At 43.0% G+C, this 22,045-nt stretch overlaps 1 protein-coding gene across 2 annotated transcripts in view; it reads left to right on the top strand.

Annotated features, from left to right (window-relative positions):
- Positions 1 to 22,045, top strand: part of ASTN1 (astrotactin 1) — a 310,755-nt gene that overhangs the window by 203,131 nt on the left and 85,579 nt on the right. For both annotated transcript variants that reach the window (XM_011962380.1, XM_011962379.1), the window contains exons 10-14: positions 5,603 to 5,740; positions 6,262 to 6,412; positions 14,785 to 14,951; positions 18,011 to 18,205; positions 20,149 to 20,276. In XM_011962380.1, coding sequence (XP_011817770.1) covers positions 5,603 to 5,740; positions 6,262 to 6,412; positions 14,785 to 14,951; positions 18,011 to 18,205; positions 20,149 to 20,276 — 779 coding nt within the window. The remainder of the gene's footprint in view (positions 1 to 5,602; positions 5,741 to 6,261; positions 6,413 to 14,784; positions 14,952 to 18,010; positions 18,206 to 20,148; positions 20,277 to 22,045) is intronic.

The raw sequence follows: 22,045 nt of genomic DNA, 5'->3' as shown, positions 1-22,045 counted from the left end.
GCTCCTAGCTAGAATGTGGATTCACAGAACCACTTCCTCAAAGGACTTTCCCTTGTCCTTTTCTCTCCTGAGTGTCTGTCCCAGGGAAGGCTGGGTCATGCTCATGGCATTGGTTACAGGCTGCTTTTGAGGATTTGTGCTGCAAGAGACGTCAGCTCCATTCCTTGGACTGTGATATGGGCATTAAAACTTTCCAACAAGGATTTATCATTCGGCTGACTTTTTCTTCCTTTTTCCTACTGCTGGTCTTCCAGGACTTCGAAGGGTAATAAAGATAAGGCAGATGAGGAGCCTGGTGGAATTTGGCTGATGGACATGGATAAGTTCCTCATTCCCTAAAAGTCAGAAACTAGCAGTTTGAAAAACAAGGACCTTAATAAAATTGCTATTCAAGCAAAACCTGCACAAAAACTGTTTCTATCCCCACAAGCACCATTTATGCTTTTTTCAAAGTTGCTGGCTGCTAACTGGATGTTTTATCCAAGCACTGCAGAGTGGACCAATTGTGTGGTTTGACCCATGAGGTCAGATATCTCAGAAGCCAGTGGGTTAATCAATAAGTGACTAAGAATTTTTATCCCTAACATGGAAACAACTAGCCTGACAAATGAAAGCAATGGGTCACAATCTGTTTATTTTAGGTACCAGGAACTTTAATCGAAACCAATCTGAGTAAACCACCTACCAACGACCACTCTAAAAAATTCTGTGACCTGGTCAGTCACTATAATTGGCTACTTATTTGCTACTATACTCACTCATGATTTAGTGTCCTATTGAATTCCAAGCTCCTGAACATCTCTCTAGACTCTGAAATAGAGTTTAAATTCCTCCATTTAAATCTTTTTACTATCGAATGCCAACATACAACTTCCTCTAAATGAGCCACTCTTCTTCTAGAGAACCTTTTGTTCTTAGCTGAATCTGTTTTCTAAGTGATCCAATATCCGCAATAAACTGAATGTCTCCCACTCTGCTCATTTCCTCATACCCTTTCCCCTAGCAAGAATGCACATTTTTCTCACAATATAAATACTACCATTTTTTAGGATCCAGATCAAGTCTCCACCAAACTCAGCATCTGTTGAACACCTACTACTTCAAGGTACTGTTTCAGATGCTGCAGATATAACCAAACAAATATGACCAAGATAATCTCTGACTTCACGCATTTACAGTCTCATCCAAAAAGCAGTCTCCAGCCCTGGCTCTCTATGAGTCCCCAGTGTGCTTTAAAAATGACCGACGATCATACCCAGAGCAAACGAATTAGTTCGTAAGTTCTGAAAGGTGTGGCGAGGGCATGAGCGTTTTTAAAAGCACTATGGTGAGTCTAACCTGAAGCCAGGATGGAAGAATATTGCTCTAGAATGTCTCCAATCCACTATAGCAATCCGCAATGACTTTACCCCTGCAAATGCCTATCATATATGGATTATAATATGTATTCATCAATTATTTTATTTAATATTTATTTTTCAACTGCCTATTTTTCCCCAATGAAATGTTCTTCTTGAGCGAAGGAGTGGTATCTTATATCACTTTAAATATTTAACATCTAACATACAATTTTGAACACAGCAGGCCTTCAATAGATATATGTAGATAATCATTTCAGGTATTTCCTAAAATTCCTAATTCAATAGTAATTAATATCATTGAATATCAGAAGGCTAAAAACTTGAACCCAGAGTAAGAAAAGACCTTGGTGCTCAACCTAACCTTGATAATCTGCAATCCCAAATAACTTGGGAAGGGCCCAAGCTAGACTCAAAGGATCTAAGAGGACCCTGAACCTACCGACTGAATCTTCCCACCAAACTCACGCCAGTGCCCAAGAAGTCCTCTCTACTGTGGCTAGGATCACTCCTTTCCACTAGACTGTAGGGGTAGGGATTGGTACAGACCAAATTGATCTCACAGAGACCTTCCCTCAAAGTGAGTGCCTGCATTCTGTGGAACAATTCCTTGTCCTGGAATAGCCTGCTCTGAGGAAGCATGGAGATGCCAGATCAATAGCAATTGATACGTTTCCTCACATTCCATTTAATGGCAAGCCATGGTGAAAGCATGGCCTTGTTATGTGCAGCACTCTCTGGTGAGTGTTTGCCTCTGGACAGGAATTTCTAGCTCTAGTTGAACACAGGGCTGTGTGCAGGACTCAGTGCACAGCTGAGCCATAACTGCACTGGTCAGCACCAGCTGTCTCCAGAGAAGGCCTGAGTTGGGAAAGCGTTCTAGACGCTCACCCAGCTTCTCTTGGGTAGCTTTTTGAAGTTGTTCCTGCCAAATCTGCATGAATGAGGGACAGATGAGATTTTAGGACACAGCTTTTCTCTGACAGTTTGTTCTATATTTGGTTTTTGGAGTTACTCAGTAGATTTTGCAGATGAAAGAAAACTTGAGAATTCCATAGGCCTGAGCCAGCATGAACTAGAAAGCTGCTGGGATCCATACCTGAGAATCAGACCAATCCCAATTTTCCCATTTACAGAGGGTGACTTTGGAGAGGTTACTAGCCTTAAAAATTACTTGATACACTGGTAAAGTGGGGCCAGATGACCAGCCTCAGAAGACTGTTATAAGGATAAATGAGGCCACACTACAGAGCACCTGCCCCTTTACAGTTCTCTGCAAAGATTAGTCTCACCCAACACCTGACTTTGCTTCCCCTACAGGGTTTCACCTTGATCTTACCAGAGGCTGCTTTTCTTATTAACATGGTCCAGTGCAGTGTCTCAGGAGCTGCTCTGCACGTAGGAGGTTTCTCACAATATCAAATTCATTTCCACTTTAACCTTTAAATCCGTATAAACCCAGAGGTTAACCTATAGCCTGCTCTATGTAGAGGAAAATCTTAACCTCTGCTTCCACCTTTAAATTTGAACATGGAGATTGTGGTTCCCAGAAACTTGTGCAAACTAAAGAACCTAATGAAATATCATTATCGATCAGTCAATACATATTTATTGAGCGACCTCTTTGGGGCAGAAATTGTGTGAGGCAGGGGGGATACATAGGTGACAAAGAACTGTCCTCTGCCATCCAAGAGAGCACTTTCTTCTGAGCGGTGATGGACACATGAAAAGACAGGCACAACTCATCATTTCAGGAGCAGCAAGGGGCTCTGAGTCAGGTGCACAGGCTCAGCCCCTTGTTCAGCCTGAGGGTACAGGGTGAAGGCCCTGGGCAGATTTCTGGAAGGGGTAGGATCTTACCTGAGTCTGCAAATGATTAGAAGTCAGACATAGAAGAGAGGGAAGAAAATCCAGAAAGAAGGTCTATTAGGAGCAAAAGCAAAGAGGTGAGAAAATCAGGACTACTTTAGGAACTATAGTCAGGTCTCATTGTAAGAGCAGAGGGTGACCCAGGGTTTGGTGAAAAAAGAAGCTGAAGAAGCTATCAGCTATCGAGGATGACCTCTTTGGAGGTTGGAACTTTATTCTGTAGGTACAGGGTGCCATAAACAGTTTAAGTTAGGAGAAGATGTGATTTGCTTTTCTCTTAGAAATATTAGTGTATTCAGAGGAGGAAGAGAAAACTGTGAGATGGATGGGCATGGAGCCTTCTCTTTCAAAAGAAAAATTAACCATCGGAAATGTACCAGAACTGCCAACGGCTTCCTAAAATCAGTTACATAAATTATAAACCACAGGTCACAGATTTGTTGCTCTGCTTCAATGCAAATATTGTAATTTTGAAATCAAAATAGAAAACAAAATTTTATTTCTATGTGCAATAAACTGCCTCCTCCTTGGTACCATTCAAACTACTTATAGACATTCTCTCTAAAATGATATAATAGCGGAGGTGCCCCCACTCCAGCCTGCCTGTTATAATGTTTCTATCTCAAGGATGTTCATTGTGAAATGCAAAGTGAAATTATACAAATTCTTGGAGGTTGTTTTCTTCAACTTACATTATCCTTAAGTCCCAGATTCCAGATACCTTGAGGCAATCAGCCCTGAATGGGCTCCTTAATCTTACCAGATGAAGTGTGTGAGTGTGTGTGTGAGTCTGTGTTTGTGTGAGTGTGTGTATGTGTGTGTGAATGAAGGGACTGTCATGCTTCCAATTTTGCTAACTGCTTCACAGAAGAATGAAGCCATGGTCTTCTATTGTTCCCTAAGAAACAAGCTTTCCTCCCCTGGTGCAGGCACCTCCCTGCACAGACTTACTACTTGATATTCCTGTGAGTGGGGAGAACTGAGTGACTCTTACAGAGCCAGAAGCATCTCTAACATTTCAATGCTGCTTAATGCAGAGGTTCACCAACAGGTCAGAGAAGTAGGGGCCCAAGAGTCAGGATGGAAATGGGAGAAAATCCCCCAAATCCTGGCCACTTCCCTCCTACCAGTGGCTCTGCCTGGCCCCTGGAAATCCCCTGCCTTAAGCTGGCACATGTCCCACACCCCTCCAGCTTCTCTAGGGCCCAGGATTCTCTTTCATGTTGTAGGCAGAAATCATGTGGCTTGGCTGCCCTCTAACTTGTGAGCCCTAGTCAATGGGTCTGCTCTGTCCCATTGGCCCCAGTCAATGGTCAGCTTACTGGAGAGGGCTACTTTTTTTTTTTTTTTTTTAATGAAAGATCTGAAGTCATCAGTCTGGTTTCCTAGAATTCAGGCGACCTGAGGAGAGGAGAGGGTTATATATGTGTTAAGGTAGAGAAAGGAGCAGGATTCTGAAACGGTGCTGTGTGAGCAGCATGCTAATGGTTCTGTTTAATTGTAACATCCTTCCATTGTTCCTCCTTCCACATTAAGTGGGGAGGGGACGCCAGACTGCCACAGCCTCTTCATATCCCACCCACACTGGCTTTGATCCCGCAGACTATTTTTGACTATGAACACAGAGCATTTGAATGACTTTGAAATGAAATGAATGAATAAATAAACAAATAATCTCTCATGGTTTTCTTAAGCTCTCCCTTGAAATGCCGATTGATTCTTTTACTCCTTTTAGCCCTTGTTGTAAGAATAAAAAAAAAAAATCTTCCCTGTATCCCCAGGGTTAACGCCTTTAGCCAAGGGTGTGGGTAGGAGTGCAGAGAATAAATCTGGGCCTGTTTTGTTCATTTGTTCATCTGCTCTTCTCTCCTCCCTAGAGGCTCTTGGCTTCAGTCATTTATGTTCCCATCACACAGAAGCTGTAAAGGGGTGCTTTCTTTCTTTCTTTTCTTTGTTAGGGTTCCTCTAGGCACAGAGAGATGCCATTGCCGCCACTGTGGGTGTGCAGCTGTGGGATGGGGACGGTGGGAGGCTGGCATCTCTCTTCAATTAAAATGCTTGCAATTATATCTGACTCAAGACTGGGGAAGCCCAGCTTCAAATCCGAAGAAAGCTGGAACTTGCTTTTTATGACTTGATAAAAACTACTTCTAGTGAGCAGGCACCATAATCAGTTCTCCAGCTGCCTGGCCATGTGAGCAAGGGTTGGTCTGTCTACCTCCTTAGAACTTAGTCATTGCACCCATAAAATGGCAATCTTTCTGAAGAGGACTGCAGAGGGTGAGAAGAAAGCGCTGGTAATGGAATGCCAGATCCCCCAGTGGTGAGTGGTTATGCCTCCACTCATGACCACCTGGCACTGGGTGTCCCTGCAGATTCACCTACACCCTTGGGGAGGGCATGTGGTTGCCCCTCAGCAAGAGCTTTGTGATTCCACCAGCCGAACTGGCCATCAATCCATCAGCAAAGTGCAAGACGGACATGACTGTGATGGAGGATGCTGTGGAGGTCAGGTGAGTCTGGCTTCAGGACTGAGGCCTGCAATTGGCTTGGGAAGCAGAATGAGAAACTACCTGTAGGTTCTAGGTGCTGGGGAAGGAGTCACGACAAGCTAAAAGGAAAAATTGTCAGGCAACCTGCCAACTCCCCCTATGTTGTGCCAGGATCTGCTTTTTATCCGGGTCAGTATTGCATGTCCCAAGGCTCATTCACTGGAAGAAGACGTAAAATTAGAGTTTGTAAGCACTTCTCACATACACTAAGGACTGACAGGCAATACAATGTTAATTTACTTGCCCAAGTTTAGACCTCTTTCTTTGACCAGGCGTTACAGCCTTGGCTCATTTCCCAGATATGGAGAATGCCCATCATTTGTTAGTTCAAGGCTTGGAGTATAGTTGATCTTCAATTCTTATAAGAGAGAGTGAGATACAATTCAGTTGACTAGAGAGGAGCATGGAATGTAACGCCACACCACTTGTTGCATCTGGAATCTCCTTGACCCCTCCCTGCCTCCCACTCTTTCTCCCCACAGAGAGGAGCTGATGACTTCATCCTCCTTTGACAGCCTGGAGGTTCTCTTAGATTCCTTTGGGCCTGTTCGCGACTGCAGCAAAGATAACGGGGGCTGCAGTAAGAATTTCCGCTGTATTTCAGATCGCAAGCTGGACTCCACTGGTTGCGTGGTAGGTCTGCCCTGCCAAGCTAGTAGTTTCTGTTTGGGGGATGGGGAGGAAAAGCACGGGGGGAAGACACAATGCAGATATTTAGGTAAAAATGTGCTGTGATCCCCAGTTGTAAACACCAGCTAGTTAAATTAGGGATTTTCTCTTGATAAGGATGAGAAGGTAATCATGAGTCAGTTAGTTGAGAAGTTGTTATGGAGTACCTACTGTGTACACTTTAACTATTCAAGAAAAAATTTAGTTCATAAGAACTAAATAACTGCTTAATTGTATGACATTGATTCTAAATGTAATAGAAAATTTTAGGAGAAACCTACCTAAAGCTAGAGTGATGAAAGAAGTAAGTTATGCCAGGAATGCTAGTGAAAAAATAAAAATTAAAAAAGAAAAAAAATTTGTCCCCTCTGTGACTACAGCAATGGGCACCCGCTTCTTCAACGGTGGGCTTCTAAAATACTTCGTTATCAGCTCTATGGACTGTGTCTATGGTGGCTGACTCACACCTGTAATCCCAATGCTTTGGGAGGCCGAGGTGAGAGAGTCACTTGCAGCCAGGAGTTTGAGAATAGCCTGGACAACATAGTGAGACCCTCGTCTCTACAAAAAAAGAAATGGAATAAATTAGCTGGGCATGGCAGTGTATGCTGATAGTCTTACCTACTCTGGAGGCTGAGGCAGAAGGATTCCTTGAGCCCAGGAGTTCAAGGCTGCAATGAGCTATGATCTCGCCACTGCACTTCAACCTGGGCAACAGAGTGAGACCCTGTCTCTTAAAAAAAAAATGTGATTCTGTTAACTAGTAAGACGATTTGGACTAGAGTGGACTAAGCTATCTCCCATATCATGAATGTGAAGACTGTACTGTGCCATGCAGGGAAATGGAGGCAGGAGCAGATGAAGCCTTTGGCTGCTGGCTTCTTTATGTGGGTCACTCTTATGCCCTTAGCACTATTGTCTGTTTCCATCCCTCCCTTCTTTGAAGGCAGAATGATATAGTCCTCAAGAGAGGAAAGGGCATGGGACAGAGGAGGCAGGGAGGAAAGCCATTCAGATTGAGAGCAGAGGAGACGAAGAGATGATTCACTGGTCGCTCTGTTGGATTGGGGGTTGGAGCAGGAGCTTCCAGCTCTGGGGAGGACATGGTGCCCTGTCTCGCTTTCCAGTCTGACAGCTGTGCTATGTGAGAGGACCCAGAGCAGGGACAAGCTGTGAGGATGCTGTGCTGATGCCATCTTTCCCCTCCCCTCTTTCCCATCACTGAGCACCTGTTCTGTTCAGGGAGCTGCTCTCAATCAAAGACAGATATGTGCCTGGTACAGGGTGGAGTGCTCCCAGTCCTAAGGCCTCCCCAAACTTTTACCTATGAGGCAGCAGTTGACAGGAGGGTGATTCATCTGAGAAGGAAGAGAAAATGAAGAAAAAGAAAGGGAGAGAGAGAGCACTGAGGGGCAGATAGGAGGAGAACCTGTGGGTCCATGATAAGGAGGGGAAAGAAGAACAGCAAGGACGGTCAGGAAAATGCAAAGAACGGTGCTCTTTAGGTCCCGCCTCCCAAAGGCAGCCAAGGAGGAAATTGATGTCCCACAGTGCCACCCTCCCTTTGACTGGTCCACTCTCACATGTCTTAAGCAACGTGCTCCCAGCTGGGATCCTCAGGAGACAATTTCACTATCTAATGGAGCTCCCAGCTGAGACACTTTTTTAAAAAGCTATTCAGCTTATATTTCTTCATCCAGATTTCAGCCTTTCATGTCTTATTACTGTCTAGAGTCATTCTAAGTGCTGAAACACTGTGTGTTCATATGTGCACCTCCCTCCCTACCCTCTGTAGCCACTGCAATACGTGTTTGAGCATGCACATGCATTAGCAGACACACACAGGGCTAGGCTCTCCCTCTTTTGCCACTTCTCTGCCCCTTCCTGAACCCCTCAGGGTCTGCCTGTCAGATGCCTTCTGTTAGTGATAGCCCCTTTTACTTGGCACATAGCTATGCTGATGGATTTTTGTACTTTTAACACTGATCTGTGAGACAGAGCTAGGAGGAATAGTTCTGATGAATATGCATTTGCAATAAGGCTGCTGCATTTTAGAATTGGAGCCACTGCAAAAAGTCACCCAGTTACACCAGTACATGGTATTAGCATAATACTTTGAAGCCACTGGACCACGTGGCTTCTGGAGAAGGAGGGGCAGGAGGATTGGCAGACACACTCGATTTCCTTTTTCTCATTGGCTGTGAAGCATAGGCTTCCTGAGCCAGGAGGACGGATGGGTGAGAGCTGATGTGTCCCATCATGACCCTTGTGACCCCACTAAGAAGGTCGGAGACTTGACCTTGAGCCTGACCCGTCTCCAGTGAGCATCGGTGCTGTCCTAAAGCTCTGATATGTCAGCAGAGTTGTCCCTTGTCATCTGGAATTGGACCAGGGACAAAGGTATCAGCTGAACCAACTGTAGTTTGCAGAGCATTGGCCTGCCTTCCTCCTCTCCACATAAACTTTACCTTCAGTCCTCTGGGTGCTGAACTGAAAGGCTTCCCAAGAAAGGCCTATTTTTATGAAAGGAGAGAGAGATAAGAAACTCAGAACACGCTGACTCTTAAGGAACCTAAGGAAGGAGCAGAGTTGTGGGCAGAGGCAGAGAATATACCTTTATATTTTCCTGGCTGAATTCAAACCTGACAGGTGGGATTCATGTTTGGTCCTCATAGGCTGTTCAACCTTCATTCCTTCTAAGAAGCAGGACATGTTTTTCCGTTACGCATGGACTCCCACAGGGTTAATTGCTACACAGTTAATTGCCCTATTGTTTATATAGTCTCTGAGGACAGGAAACAAATATCCGTGAAAGGCACAGACCTGTACAAACCACAGTCACACCATTCCAAGCCAGACTGCTCTCCAATAGCCATGGGTTGCTGAAATTTCATGAGAGTTCCAAGCATCATGGTCAGCTACCCACTGCTGATGACAAAATCTTACTCATTGGTCTTAGTGTGCAAGGTAAGAGCTGTCTTCCTTACTGGTGATGTACAAGAGCAGCAGTTCTCTAGTCTATTGAGTGAGCTCTATAGAGTCTTTCAAGAGTACTTATAATCTTAGTGCCTCTGTAACAAATTACCACAGATGTAGTGGCTATAAGTTACACACATGATTGACTTATAACTCTGTAGATGAGAATTCAATATGGGCCCACTGGGCTAAAATCAAAATGCCACCAGGACTGCAATTCTTTCTGGAGGCTCTAGGGGGAATCCATTCCCTTGCCTTTTGCAGATTCTAGAGTCCACCCAAATTTCTGGGCACATGACTCTTCTCCATATTTAAAGCCAGCAACAGTGCATTTTTCTGACCATTTTTCTGTAGCAAATCCCCTCCTCTCTCTAATTCTGCCTCCTCTTTCAGCTTTCAAGGACTCTTGTGATTACATTGAGCCCACCTAGATAATCCAGGATAATCTCTCCATTTCAAGATCCTTAATTTAATCACATCTGCAAAGTTGCTTTTGCCATGTGAGGTGATATCTTCCAGGTTTCTAGGATTATGCCAGGGACATCATTGGAGGGAGCATCCATGGGAGATGGCAGTGGGGATTGGAGCAGGCTTGGCTGGCAGGACTTCAGCCTCCCTGCTCTGAGCTTTAGCCAGGATATCATCACCGTTATCAAGTCTATCTACTGAGGTTTCATATAAAATTTTGTCTGAATCTTTGAAAATGATTTCTAATGCAATGAAAAAAGAGGAAAACCCATGCTCTAATGCTCCTTCTTTAACTTCACACTCATCCTGAAAGTGGCCAAAAAATGCCTTAGCTTTGTAAAATGTAAGAATGTACACAGGTGAGCAGGCTGTGCCAAGGAAGGGGAGAAGTCAGGTGCCCACTTTCTCATGTATTGAACACACGACCTTCCTTGTCAGAGCATTATGCTCTAATGAGCTTTGAATTACCCAGTGACCCTGCTGCCCTTCCCTCCACATGCTGTCTACAATGGTTTCCCAGGAAATGTGTCATTTCACCTCTACTGGAGCACAGATGTGTGGAGATCATCACAGATTACCATCTCTCTTTCTCTCTGTAGGACAGTAAGCAGGAGAATGTGCCTCGGAGGCTTCCAGAGAAATGGAGGCAGGAAGCTATCACTGCTGAAATATAAATTTAACTCCATCAAACTTTTCCCCTTGGGAGAAGTCCTTCATGGCTTGAGCCTGCATATCAGAGCCCATCAAAAAGTTTGGGAATCATTATTTGTGAAAGAAGTGAGGTTGCCATCTAGTAAAAGAGAACCTATTTCTAGTAGGAATTATAGTTGCATGTCTTATGAATCATCTAAGGTAAGGCGAGGCCGGCTCGGCTTCAGGAATCTATCCCTTTTCTTCCAGAGGCCCTGAATATGTTCGTGTGTTTATCTCTCATACTCATCTCCCAACAGAGCACCCACTTCATCATCTAGAACGGAAGTATGCATCTTAGTGAGTCTTAGTGAGATTTGACCAGCCTCCTAAGTAATTAATCAACCAAAAATCACTGGTAGGAAACGAGGGGAAAGATGACAAAGAAAAGGAATTGAATGGGAAAAATCATTTTAATCTCATTAACAAATTACGCCTTAGACCACTAATAAGTCAAGAAGCCATGAGCATCTCATGAAAGATGATTAACCTTGTGTATTTTAGGGGTCACTGAAATATGAGCTCATTTGTTCAACCTTTTTGATAGGGGAGGGCTGTTGCCATAATAAATGGAGTTTTCTTCTTAAGTCCGTAGTTTACAAAGTCCCTGGGAATGCTAAATATAACCTATGCAAAGAAGGATTAATATATGACCTTGGGTCTCTCTCCTGAGCAAACAGTTCTCTTTCAAGGAATAAATGGAGGGATTGTCCACAGCCAGGAGAAAAGAATATCCAGCTCTTGCAAACAGAAAATGCATGTGTCTCCTGGAGGCAGGATTTCTTTCTAACAACAGGACTCTGGCAACAAACACTTCTAGGAGGAAGGGCATGGTTTGGAGACTCTGGTTTCCTTGTACTTAGCTATAGATTTTGAGGGAACCCAGAATGCAGATGCAATAGCAGAAAGAAGATTCAGGCAAAAAACAAATTTATACCATAGGAAACTCCTTAAAGAATGTGTGTTCTGGTTCCCAAAGGTTAAGAAGGAAATTATTTTGGGTTTTAGCCTTTTTATTTTTCTGGAAATCTTTCTAAAATGTTTTACTCTGAACTGCAGCCCAAGGAAGTTCCAGTGCAGTAGGGATAATTGCATCTTTTTCAGTGATTGAGGATCTTGACTCACCATCAAGGTCATCACTCTGGACATTTTATAATGTTTTGTCCTAAAATATTTACACTCATAGTATTTCGTGTGTGTATATGCATGCATGTGCACACGTGTGTGTGTATGTTTGAAAAGAGAGAGAAAAAAAAGAAAGAGAAAGAAAATACTAGGCTGAACCTACAAATCCATAATTGACCCCAGAATATACTCTGGGAATTCCTTAAAGCAATCAACAAATCTACAGGACTGCTTTGCTTTGTTGACACATTGACTTTGTTTCTTTAGGGATTCTCATGAATCCAGATTTTATCATACTAGAGAAGCAGCATGGCGGAGTGGATGGAAAACACACACACTTTCAGGATAGGCAATCTAGGCCCAAAGTCTGATTGTGCCATTTTCCACAACTGTGACCCTAGACAAGTTACCTCATCTTTCTGAGTCTAATTTTCCTCATCTTTAAATTGTGGAAGACAAAATGTACCTGTGTTATTGGGTTGAAGATAATATATGTAGACCATTCTACACAAAGAATTGCTTAATTCCTGATAGCTGTTACACTATTTTTGGTTTTACTGATAAGAAAAATAAAAAAAAAAAAAAACCTGCACGAGGCAGCTACCTGTGTTTTCTGCAAGTTTCCTAAGAGAGTATGAATTTTAGCTGGTCCAATTTGGGATAGCAGTAGTCATCTAGACATTAAAGTCAGGCAAGATGTGGTTTTGGAATTCTGAAACAAAGCCTGCTGGGGTTTCATTTAACAAAGTCTGTCAAAAATCATGCTTGAAGGAGATCTCTGAAAAAAAGCGGCTGGTTGGAAAGATGGAAAGTACTGGCTAGTGACTGAGGTAGCTAGCTGGTATAAGGGCTGAAACCATATGGGGTGGGAATAAAAGGAGGACTGACTTTATCTGCTTAATGGCTTCTAGCAAGCTGTCTAGAAGGAGGAAAAAATAAACCAAACTCATGGCAACCAGTGCAGCCCATTCAATTCCAGTCAAACTTCCATGTCTTCCATGTTTCCATCCTGCATTCATGCCTGGGCAGCCGCACAGTGCTGAGGCCAGCTCCCTTCTGGTGGCACATCTGGCCTAACAGCTGGGTGGCCATGGAATATGATTAGTGGGAGGCTAGCAAAACATGGGGTGCAATCCTCAGCTGCCTCATTTGCTTGTTTACTATCATCTGGAACAGCTGGATTTGCACAGCACGAGGCAGCCCTTGGAAATTTATTTAAATGCTGTCACCTTCCAGCACTCCAGCTGCCTTCATGGGGAAAAAGGGGGGATGGACCAGGCTGGGAGCCTGGCAGGCCCACAGAGGGGCATTTGTTTGGGAAATTACAGAATTAGTGTTAGCAAACAGTGCATATCCTGCCTCGTGATGATCTTCAACTAAGAAAGAGGAGGAAGGAGAGGTGAGTTTTCAGAGGCACATCTGCAGCAACTGTGGGCTACTAAGATAAGGTGGTTGGCAGCAAAGAGAAAGTGCAAACCAGGCAGTAGGGAGGGAGGGGAGATGTTTAACACTGTGTTTCATTGAGTTTAGAAAGTTTTGTTTTAGTTTGGTATTGGTTTTGGAGGAGTGTGTTAACTTGTTGACGGTATGTATATAGCATAGTCATTAAAAGCCCCAGCATTGGAGTCAGATCTGGACAGACCCCCAGCTCTGCCCAACTCTTGCTGCTTGACCTTGTGCAAGTTATTTACCTGCTTCCAGCCTGTTAGAAAGGATCGGCTCTAATGCAAATGTACAGAATCTGTTGCACAAGCAGAAGGAACAGGATGGGGAAAAAAGTCATTGACTTTTAATATATGTAGACCATTCTACACAAAGAATTGCTTAATATATATGTATATATAATATATGTAGCCCAGTGCAATGAGAAGAGTTCGTGAATTAACTGGCAATGTTAATGGTTTCCTTATCTCCAAATAGGGATAATATAGGATATTGTGAGATAAAATACCTAAAGTACTTAAGCATAGTGCCCAGCTCCTCATAAGTGTTCAGTAAACAGTGACTACTGTGTAAACGGCTGAGTGTGGTGTGTGCTAATGATGAAGCAGCTAAGTCATGGACTCCACAGCCAACCTACAGAGGGTTCAAGCATGGTTCTGCCAGGAGCAGCTGTGTGACTTTAGGAAAGTGACACTCTCTGTGCCTCAGTTGCCTTATATGTAAAATGGGGATGATCATACTGCTTACCTCCTCATGGTGTTGTGAGGGTCACATGAGTTAGTGAGCGCGTTAGACAATTGCCTGGCGTATAATAGGTGATGGGTAAGTGCCGCAATTGCTCACCAAGTCCTTTTGTCTTCTCCTGGGAAAAGACATCTCTTCTTAGATTTTCTCTTTGCTATAATTCTTGGGGAGTATACTACTGAGGACAAGGTAGTGCAGAAAAGCTAAATATTTTGCATTAAAAGCATCCAGCCAAACCCAAGTACAGCACCTGTGGGTGACCACATAGTAGGTACCCTTGTCTGTGTGTCTTCCAGAGAGCGTCCCTGACACAGGGAGGTGATGACACAGCTACTCCCACTATGAGAGCAATCCCCCTCCAAGCTTACAGGGAAAGTTCACTTCCTCCTTCAGGCTGGAAGCCCTGGCTCGGTCCATTCCCCTCAACACTGCTGTTTGGTACCAATGTTGACAAAGGGCTTTAGACATTTAAAAAACTCTTAATACCAAGGCCAAACAGCAGCACTCCCTTCCTGTAGCCCAGTGGAATCTTTGCAAATGCATTTTAATTCTGGCCCATCACTTCCACTCTCCTGCTAGCCAGAGGCCCATTTGGGAAGTCAGCACACCTCAGCTGTGTCTTGCTACAATGCTCTCTTCCAGCCTTTTTGGAGGAAGTGTCTTGAATGCAAATGTGTGTGATCCCTGTCCAGAGAGAAGAAGCAAGGTGTCATAAAAGGTCACTTGCTTTTAAAAGAAGTCCGCCGCGGTGGGAAATTCGTGGATTACTTGCCAATGTTAATAGTTTCAAGGCTGAGTGCTACAAACTGGTGTCAGTGGTTACACTCAGTTCCCAGAGAACTCAGTTCCCCGATTCACCCACATATATGGATGCTTTCTGATTGTGCCAGTGCCCATCTGGACTCAGTCCCATGAAAGACAGCTCCGGCTGCTATGACCGCCACATCGGGGTGGACTGTTCGGACGGCTTCAACGGCGGCTGTGAGCAGCTGTGCCTCCAGCAGATGGCGCCCTTCCCGGACGACCCCACCCTGTACAACATCCTCATGTTCTGTGGGTGAGTTGAGCTGCCAGCGGGCCACCCGGCGTCCATTTGCCCCAGGACGCAGGACTTTCAATGCTGAATCCAGGAAATGTGAGTGAATAGGTCACCCTAGGCCATCTCTTAGTCTCTGAGGAAAGAGCCTCTAGGACTGGAGGGGGAACATTTTTAAAGTCGAGGGGTAACATTTTAAAGTTGGGTGGGACCTAAGTCTAGTCCAACCCCTATAGATGGGGAAACTGAGTCTGGGGTATTTACTTGCAAGAGGAAATTAACTACATGGTTTACTTAAATCATTCTCCAAATAAACCAGCATTTTCCAAGTTGTGTTTTGAAAGGCTATGTTAATTAGCTGTTTTGTGACAAAAGATTTTCATTGTTTAAAACTCTTGGGAAAGAGTGTGCAAAACTAGTCAATTCTCAAAAAAAGGGGTTGGTCTTTGGACAAATGGAAACTTATTTAAATTCTGGCCCCAAAGTCCTAGCATTGTGTGCAGCCACTCCTCCTAAGGCACAGTGACTCCTCTGGGTGAAGAGCCCTTTCCTGCAGACCGGCTCTCCCACCCATCTCAGTTCATCTCTTCTCAGGATCACTCTCTGAGGGAGCAGGGCAGGCAATGCAACCCCATTTTACAGATGGAAAAACTAATGCACAGTGAGGTTAAGTGACTCCCTCAAAGCTGGGAAGATGGTGAGTGAGAAGATTAGGACTAGATTCAGGCCCTCCCTGATTTTTTAAAAGTTCTGTGGTTCTCTAAAAATTTAAATTTACACTGCTGACTGGAATTATATTTAAAGACATTTTATGCTATATTTATAAAGTAAACAAAGATTCATCTATTCTACAGCCATAGTTAGCTTGTCTAGCCTTCCCCACTCTCTGTTCTCCCCTCCTCTCCCTCCCCTCCCCTCTCTCTTCCGGTCTGCTAAGGACAGAACTTACTTTATGCCCCGTACTGTGCCGACCACTGAGCTGCAAAGATAAATAACACGTAGTTCTTGCCCTCAAGGATCTCACAGTCTGATAGGCTTGCAATGAAAATCAATGTTTATAGTCATAAAACTAGGCTGGATTGTTGCCCAAAGCCAGTGCCTGCTGAATAATCATGTAATGTTATTTTATTGTGTTTTGTTTTATTTTTTTAAGTGAGCCATTTTCATATTCAGTTTCTTGTAAACTCTCATACTATAAATGGAAGCTTGCTCTGTATCTTAATATTCTCTGTAATGTTATCATTAGGGTTGACCCATTTCAATTAATAGAGGTTAATTCAGCCAAAGTTACATAAATGTATTTATTTAATAAATGTATATTTGAGCACCTACTTTGCACAGAGACACTTGGGTGTCAGGTGTAGGAAAAAGAACAGGATACCCGACCCGATCTCTCTCCTCAAAGGACTTTACAGTAGGACACGTGGTCAGGAGAATGAGGAAGATGAGGCAGCATAAAAGGGGAAGCTGTCCAGATGTTCAAGATGGACTGAGAGGGAACCAGACAGCTTCAAAATTCTTCCTAGAAACACTGTGTTATTGCTCAAGGAAGGAACCACTTCACTATCTTGTCTGAGATTTAAGCTGGTGCCATGGAATCCTCTGGGAATTTTGAGTCACATCTATTTCCTGGACTAATGTAGTAGTACCTGGACTGGATTTCTTCCCTGTTTCAATAAGAATCAGACACCCATGTGTTTAGCACTATCCAAGGTACTATATATAGCCTGCCAAAGAAGTCCTTGATTTGAGATTCTTGTATAAAGACCAAATCACATACATTTATAATTAAAGAGCTCTCATCACACCTGTTCACACAAATATATAAATGGGAAATGGAAAAAGCAGTTAAAGTTGCATGAACATGGGCCTCACTTGCACCTCTCCTGCTACTGATAACAACATTTAATGATCACTAGCTATATGTTAGGCACCACATAAGCTCATTACGTGCAGTCTCTCAATCTTCTCAACAACCCAGTGAAGCAGCTACTTTTTTCCTCTTTCTACAGTTTTGGAAACTGAAGCTCAGAGAGGTTAATCAGCTGACCCAAGGTTTCCCTGTAAAGGACAAAGTCACTGCTATTACAATATTGCTTCTCACTGTATTATTCCTTGTTCCTCTACATAAGACAGAGTTCTTTATCTTATTGTTACAATGGCTGTGGATAGTAATACATGATGTGCTTTAATATCATGAGCATCTTTAAATTCTAAATTTGGTGTATGTCTAATGAGAGACCCAAATTAAATCAATATTCTTTCTTAATGACAGCGTTATGAAAGAAGTTCTTACTTTAGCTAACAAATGTATATTCTTCTCACTATAACTGCAAATAAGGTCTAATTAATGACTTATCAGTTGCTGACCCATATTTACTAACATTGATGTTGCTTTTCCATCCTAATGAGGAGGATGCCAAGGAGGCAGTTGTTGGTTAATGGTGCACATGGCATTCACACTGTGTGCCCTAGGGTCTATTTAGTTCAGGAAGGCTACTCTTAATGGAGGAGGAGTTTTTATGGGTTGATATTGTGTTTGGATACATTCAAACAGAACACCGCCAGGAGATGATAAATCTTTCTAATTTCTTAGTTGACTTGTCACAGGACCAGATTAGAAAGTTATTAATTTCTTAAGCACAGTGTCTTTCTTTTTGCTGCCTAATTAGCCTCCAAACAAGTGCAGGGTCTGACCATGTAGATGGTTCTTAAGAAAAGCTCTAGAATATCTTGGATTTAAATGTGTTAACTCATTTGCAAGCTTATCTTCAGTGATTCTTACCCTGACTTATTTGGGAAACTGTACAGTTATTAGAGGAGAGGGCACTCTAAAGTTCTGACAGCACTTGTCTGCACAGCAAAGGAGAGAGATTTAGTCTGATCACATGACGAAAGAAGCCTCAGTTTACAGGCTTAAAAAAACAATGAGTCAAAATCAAATTGGAATCTAATTTGGAAATCTAATCTTTGGTGATCCAACATGCTCTCAAAGGCATTTCCTCCCAATGCAGGGGTTGACTTGCCTGCATGCGTCACTGATGTAATAACTTCTTATACTGAGCTCTCCTCTGTGCTAGGTGCATCGAGGACTACAAGCTTGGTGTGGATGGACGCTCTTGCCAACTCATCACGGAGACCTGTCCAGAGGGAAGTGACTGTGGGGAAAGCAGGGAGCTTCCCATGAACCAGACCCTCTTTGGGGAGATGTTCTTTGGTTACAACAACCATTCCAAGGAAGTAGCTGCTGGACAGGTGCTGAAAGGAACATTCAGGTAAACCTCATATGCATAGAAGTGATTATTTAAGGTTGTTGGTGGACTTTCTCTAAAGAGTTTTGCACTAGCATAAAGCTTTATATCTTGAAGCAGGGTAAATATGATATGCCTAAAGGGATCGACTGACTACATTCTTGCTCTTGGTCTTCTCCAAGAATACATTCCTTCTTCCGGAATCCAAGAACCATGCTTAGCTTGGGTTAATAGTAAAGTGTTAAATGAGATTTTACTTTGCCCAGGCAGGGACTGGAAGATTTTGCATGGAAGCCCACACGAAAATGCTCAAGCTCCATTTCCCTATGAATGGAAGCATCAGTGTGTGAGTCAGTCTAGAACAACAGTCTTCACAGTGTCATCTAAGGATATCTAAGGGTCCCCTCTCAAGGTATATCGAAGGTCCTGCCTTTTCCAACTACAGAAAGGCTGAATTTTCTTCCCATACTTCAATCCAAACAAGATATTATAGTGAGTTAAATTCAGATGTGAGAATCCAGCTATCTTCAATTGTTAGATATTTTTTAAATTTGCAAAAAATATAAAATATTACTTCTCTCACGTTTTATAAAATATGTTAATATTGAATGAATTCATTGTTGTTTTTACATGAATTAATAAATTTTTAAAATTTCTATTTTAATTTCCAATATTATAAATATTGATAGACATAATTGGGCCTTTTTATATAAATATAATAAAGCTACTTGGGGCCTTCAATTATTTTTAAGAGTGTAAAGGAATCCTGAGAATAAAATGTTTCAAATCATTGATTTAGAATATTTCTAGGTGATTCTCCATTCAATGCCTGTCCCTGTTCTGCCTTGGACTCTTTAAATACATCTTCTTAGAACCTACAGGGAAATATTTTCCAGGAGATGATGATGAGGAAGAAGAGGAAGAGGAGGAGGGTGTCAGTATTATGATATGGACCAGCAGTTGACAGAAACCTAGGCCTAGACTCTTATGAGCAACTGATAGTAAATTTTCAAGACAGTTTTTGGAATCAGCTGCTTTTTCTGTTGTAGACAGGAGACATTACTAACATTTCCCCTTTTAGCCTGGGAATTGGTTTGCCAAAGGCAAGAAGTGAGGTGTCATCACTAATGTAGTGGTGGCTGAAGTCTTCACTGTTGTCTAGAAATGAGACTGACTCTGTCTAGATCTTGTCGAGAGGGGGTCAGGAAGTAGGGACTGAGTTGGGAAAGAGGAAAGCATATTCTTTACCCTTTTGGTAGATCTTTTCAACTGGTTTATTTCCCATATCTGCCAGCCCTTACCCCACCAACCATACCCATTACGTCTTACTCCTGATGTGTATTTACAATGGGGTTCAGGGTGAGGGGAACTTCTTGGTTCAGAAAGAATTTTACATTGGGAGGCCATTTATGGTGGCTCATGCCTATAATCTCAGCACTTTGGGAGGTCAAGGTGGTGGGTGGTTCGCTTGAGCTCAGGAGTTTGAGACCAGTCTGGGCAACATGGTGAAACCCCATCTCTACAAAAAATGCAAAATATTAGCCAGGTGTGGTGGCACATGCCTGTAGTTTCAGTTACCTAGGAGGCTGAGGTGGGAGAATTTATCTGTGCCCAGGAGGTCAAGGCTGTAGTGAGCTATGATTGTGCCACTGCACTCCAACTTGGGTGACAGTGAGACAATGTCCCCCAAAAATAATAATTTTGCATTGTGGGTTGAAATTAGCAGGGCGTGGTGGCACATGCCTATAATCACAGCTACTTGGAAGGCTGAGGCAGGAGAATTGCTTGAACCTGGGAGTTGGAGGTTGCAGTGAGCCAAGATCATGCCATTGCACTCCAGCCTGGGCCACAAGAGCAAAACTCCGTCTCAAACAAAAACAGAAACAAAAACAAAAAAAACCAAAAATGCTCAGGAAGGAGTCAGGTTCACCTGAACACTCAGAAATGAAGGTCTACCCTGTTTCTAGGCAAAACAACTTTGCTCGTGGTTTAGACCAGCAACTGCCAGATGGTCTTGTGGTGGCCACTGTCCCCCTGGAGAATCAATGCCTAGAGGAGATCTCGGAGCCCACCCCTGACCCCGACTTCCTGACTGGTGAGTGTGCCTTCTCAACCTTATTCAACTGGCACAAACAGGTAGCTTCCTGCAGTTTCATAAAATTAAGATTTGACCTCGCTTACTTTAGTTTCTAAGCCAGTGATTTCCTTGATACACAATAAAACCTCAGCCATAAAACTGAATGCTGGTAGGATTATTTCTCAATAAAATTGTTGATATTATCATATAATCTCCTGCAAAGTGGTCCTAATAGTGTATTTTCTTGTTAGTTTCACAGAGATGCATTGAAAACAAATAAGATAATAGTTGCTTGGAGTTCTTGGGGGATTAGAGGAAGTGACCAGGTCACAGAGGCAGAGAGAGAAGCTAGATTGCTACTCTCACCTCAATATCCATCATTGCTACTGTTGGGTTTCCTGGCAAGTATTTACCAGCCATCATGAGGAAATAGAAAATGACAGTTTTGTTGTCACATGACCCTGGGTTTGCATCTCTGCTACTTTCTAGCTGTGTGCCATTAGACAATAGAGTCTCATGTGGTCTCATGGTCCACCATCATAAGGTGGGGATAATAATGCCTGCCCCTCAGTACTGTTTTGAGCCCAGCAGTATTCTTCCTTCAGACTCATGATGGAACAAACACACAGATTAATTAGAAGAGGGAGGAATCTCTGGATATGCTTGCCTGTGCCTCTGAAGACCCCCAGCTGGCACCTCCTGGGCCAAGGAAGAGACTTTCAAGGTGTCCCATGGACTAATGAGAGGCAGCTGACTGAGATTTGGCAACACTTGCTAGAAAACTAGACATGAGCTCAATTCCACTGATTGCTTTGTATGTTTCTCTGTTATTCTTCTCCCTATTCATTCTGTCTTCCTTATTCTATACCTTTGTAGACCCAGAAAGTCTGAGACAGGTCTCAGTTAATTTAGAAAGTTTATTTTGCCAAGGTTGAGGACGTGCACCTGTGACACAGCCTCAGGACGTCCTGACAACAATGTGCCCAAGGTGGTTGGGGCACAGCTTGGTTTTATGCATTTTCGGGAGACATGAGTCATCAATCAATATATATACGAAGTACATTGGTTTGGTCTGGAAAGGTGGGACAACTGGAAGCAAAGGCAGGAAGACTCTAAGAGGTGAGGGGGCTTCCAGGTCACAGATAGGTGAGAAACAAATGGTTGCATTATTTTGAGTTTCTGGTTAGCCTCTCTTAGCCTCTCCAAAGGAGGCAAATCAGATATGCATTTATCTCAGTGAGCAGAGGAGTGACTTTGAATAGAATGAGAGGCAGGTTTGCCCTAAGCAGTTCCTGGGTTGACTTTTCCCTTTAGCTTAGTGATTTGGGGGGCCCAAGATATTTTTCTTTCACACCTTTCTCTCCTTTTTTCTTCCTTTTCTAAAGAATGAGTTCAGCTAAGGGTAGGTCTCTTCCAGGCATCAAGCTATGTTAAAAATATGAGTTTAGACCTGAATGGGATGCAATGTAGGTCTGTCTGATATAATATAGCATAGTGTTTAACAGCCTCGGCTCTGGAGCCGGTCAGCAAGGCTTAGCTCATCACTGGCTGCATGATCTGGACACATTACTTAACTTCTCTGTGCCTCAATTTCTTTTACCTGTAAAAATGGGCATTCTAATACTATCTTCCTCACAGTATTGATATGAGGAATAAATAAATTCATATTTATAAAGTTTTTAGAACAGTTCCTTACCCATAGTGAGATCTATGTGTGTTGAATAAATAAATATTTAAAGGAAGAAAGAAAATAGGATGAAAACTATGAAGTAATACCTACCCTATGG

Source organism: Colobus angolensis, unplaced genomic scaffold, assembly GCF_000951035.1.
Source record: "Colobus angolensis palliatus isolate OR3802 unplaced genomic scaffold, Cang.pa_1.0 Scaffold59, whole genome shotgun sequence".
NCBI lineage: Eukaryota > Metazoa > Chordata > Mammalia > Primates > Cercopithecidae > Colobus > Colobus angolensis.
The sequence above is the reverse complement of the archived record's forward strand: the minus strand, read 5'-3'. Positions and strand labels throughout refer to the sequence as shown.